At 38.7% G+C, this 3,177-nt stretch overlaps 2 protein-coding genes across 2 annotated transcripts in view; both read left to right on the top strand.

The window, feature by feature from the left end:
* Nucleotides 1-3,177, top strand: part of LOC104924492 (GDP-L-fucose synthase) — a 54,565-nt gene that overhangs the window by 49,615 nt on the left and 1,773 nt on the right. The gene's annotated exons all lie outside the window — the stretch shown is intronic.
* The window catches only part of LOC109140986 (GDP-L-fucose synthase-like), a 4,296-nt gene continuing 1,510 nt past the window's right edge, over nucleotides 392-3,177 (top strand). The window contains exons 1-6 of the mRNA XM_027285029.1: nucleotides 392-644; nucleotides 1,893-2,026; nucleotides 2,122-2,186; nucleotides 2,495-2,561; nucleotides 2,736-2,815; nucleotides 2,922-3,168. Coding sequence (XP_027140830.1) covers nucleotides 625-644; nucleotides 1,893-2,026; nucleotides 2,122-2,186; nucleotides 2,495-2,561; nucleotides 2,736-2,815; nucleotides 2,922-3,168 — 613 coding nt within the window. The 5' untranslated portion in view covers nucleotides 392-624. The remainder of the gene's footprint in view (nucleotides 645-1,892; nucleotides 2,027-2,121; nucleotides 2,187-2,494; nucleotides 2,562-2,735; nucleotides 2,816-2,921; nucleotides 3,169-3,177) is intronic.

Genomic DNA, 3,177 nt, shown 5'->3' with positions numbered 1-3,177 from the left:
TCTTAATCTAATGGGTCTAACAGAAATAGTTTACGTGTAATCAGTAAATATCTCTAAACTAACTAAACCCTGCCCAGTCCCAGTAAACCAAACACAAAACCTCCACAGTTACAAAATACAACCAAACGAGTATCATCAGATACATACAAACGAGGCGTGTAGTCCCCGCCTCCACCAGTTTGGGGCCAACCAGGCGAAACGACATTCATCTATGAAAATATATGCAAATTTTATGAAAATGTAGCATAGTGTCTACATTGTGTGATATTAGGAACATTAGGAAGAATCTGCTAAACATGTAGCCACTGCAACCCAATCCTGAGTAAGCAGAGGAAAATGGATGGAGTGGATGGATGGTTATTGTAAATAAAAAAAACAATGAAGGTGGAAGAAAATGATCTGGTAGTGACTGGCTCAGATTTCTAAGACAGTCAATGCAATACCATTTTTCAGTTCTTGTTGCTCTCTGTGACACCAAACCCTGACACTAACTATTAGGGTACAATGTTGCTACAGAGTCTTGAAATGAAGTATAAAGAGCACTGATTTAACTTATCTTTATTCTCATAGATACACAATGGACCACCTCATGACTCCAACTTTGGATACTCGTATGCTAAAAGGATGATTGATGTTCAGAACAGGTAAGCAGCTGTGCATGGCAAACAAGGGTCACATTCACGTAAGACATAGTTCCTAATCTGCCATTTGTAGCTTTTATTTAAACTGTGGCTGCACCTTTATGTCAGCCTATACTCCCCTGCTTTGTGACTTTCAAAAGATTGCTCCTTGCTTGCCCGAAGAGGATAAAAAGCCAGGTTAAAAAAATAGAAAGGCATTGGAGCAGGAGGCTTTGTTAAACCTGCCTAATTTTTTTTTCAACTTGTATTTCTTTACTTAAGCACTTAATCTTCTTCAGGTTGGTGTTGGGGATCTCTAACAGTCTTATCTAACTTATAGGGTTACATGGCTCTGAATTTTATGGATCATTGATTTTAACTGAACCAATCTTTGTAAAAAACTTCAAAAACACACTTTGAATTTGGACAGAAGGTTCAGTGAGAAAACATCAATACCCTTACTTATATCTTAAATTTGTACTTACATTTAAAAATTACATGGTTTAAATTTAAATGAAATTAAAAGCTGTTGGGTTTTTTCCAACCCCCCCGAGTTCTGCTGACCTAGTGGACTACAGAGAGATATTCAGTTTAAAGAAGACACAATTCAGTTTAACCTTTGCAAAGGGACCTTTGCAAAGGGAGAACCCAGCATATACAGACTCCGCAGTCTGCCTCTACTCCGGTCTGCTGAGTTCTGCCCATCTGCAGTTCAGGCTTGTTTTATTATCACACAAAGGAAATAGGTGTTACACTCTTAACAGGACGTGAACATACATCTTTTATGCCTATACATGGTAAGACAACTCAAGCAGGATACGGCTAGCTGAAACCTATTGAGTAAGACATCGCTAGCTGAAACCTATTGTGTAAGACATCTCGTGATTGTTTCTAATCCTGAGATTTCCTGTTCGAACCTTGGGTAAAAGTTTCCTGTTTCTCTGCTCACTTAGGTAACAACAGGCACCTCTCTGTGTATTACCCCAGAGTGTCTTACAGTTGCACAACACACAAAGCTGTTTTATCTTGTCATGAATGCTATCACACACACCAATAAACACTTAACATACAATATACTGTATGATTGAACATTATTACACATTCTCACAAGCACATGCTTTACCACACATTACAGTAGCTATATTCACAGTGAAATTTGAAACAACCCTTTTTAAAAGCCCTCTTCTTGGATCACTTTTGACTTTAGTGTCCAGAAAATATTTTAAAATCATGTCTGATCATCAATCTGTATGTGTGTTTCTGTGTTGACAGGGCATACTTCCAGCAGTATGGTCATCGCTACACAGCAGTCATCCCGACCAATGTCTTTGGTCCCTATGACAACTTCAACATAGAGAAGGGGCATGTGCTGTCAGCACTCATTAACAAGACGTACAAAGCCAAAAGTGATTAACACACTAACACCCACAGACTATGAATAATGCATAGAAACACAGACAATGAAGAGGTAATAGTCTATTTTCACCTGTGTCTTTCATAGACGATGGAACACCTCTGAACGTATGTGGCTCTGGAGCTCCTAGAAGACAGTTCATCTATTCTCTGGTATGGATGGATGTACTGTATATGCATTACATTGTAATAAATATAATAGATTGCCCTTAGATTTTTGTGGATGGTTATGGCTCAAATATTATATATCTCTGACGCTATTAAGATTAAATAAGTATGTAAGACAATATTCTTACATGTCATGTTATGACCCAGGGTCATAATTTAGTATATTTTGGTCTTCATGTCTGTTATTTCTCTGTGCTATTGTTTCTCCCTGCCTGAGGGTGGTGCTACCACCCTTAGGGTCTCTCTGTCAACAGTCAAACTAAGAAAGTCTCATAATTTGTGTTTATTCTCAGGACTTGGGCCGTCTAATCATTTGGGTCCTGAGAAAATATGAAGAAACTGACCCCATTATCCTTTCTGGTGAGAACAGTGGTGTGCTCACCTTTGACACACATCATTATGCATTTCTGGGAATCTTTGTGATTGTGTGAAATACTAAACAAAACAGGAAAGGCTATTGCTTCAGTACATTAGACGTGTGGTACACAGTCACGATATGTGCATGTAATTCATTCATTGTTGGTTTCTTTTCAGTGAGTGAAGAGGATGAAGTCTCTATCAAAGAGGCTGTAGACATGATAACAAAGGCTCTGGACTTTAAAGGCGAAGTCCATGTATCCATTCAATGTTCCCAAACAACAATATGCTGTATGTAGTCTGTTCAACTCAGCCCACAGTTAAATAATTAAAATCTGGTCTTCCCTTGACCACTAACATCAGTTTGACACCAGCCTCTCTGATGGCCAGATGAAGAAGACAGCCAGCAATGCCAAGCTCAGACACTACCTCCCTGACTTCACCTTTACGCCGCTTGAAGAAGGTCAGAGTTCACTGTATTTCAATCAAAATATTTACTTCATGGTAGAAAAATCGTCTATAAGATACTTCTATGTTATCAAACAGTGCTGTGTACGTGATATCAGTGAGGCAGCGCAGCAAATCCTTAATCTGAGTAACATAAACACACGTTCTACTT

Source organism: Larimichthys crocea, chromosome XII (assembly GCF_000972845.2).
Source record: "Larimichthys crocea isolate SSNF chromosome XII, L_crocea_2.0, whole genome shotgun sequence".
In the NCBI taxonomy this organism is placed as follows: domain Eukaryota; kingdom Metazoa; phylum Chordata; class Actinopteri; family Sciaenidae; genus Larimichthys; species Larimichthys crocea.
Note: the sequence above shows the minus strand (reverse complement) of the source record. Positions and strands in the feature narration are given on the sequence as shown.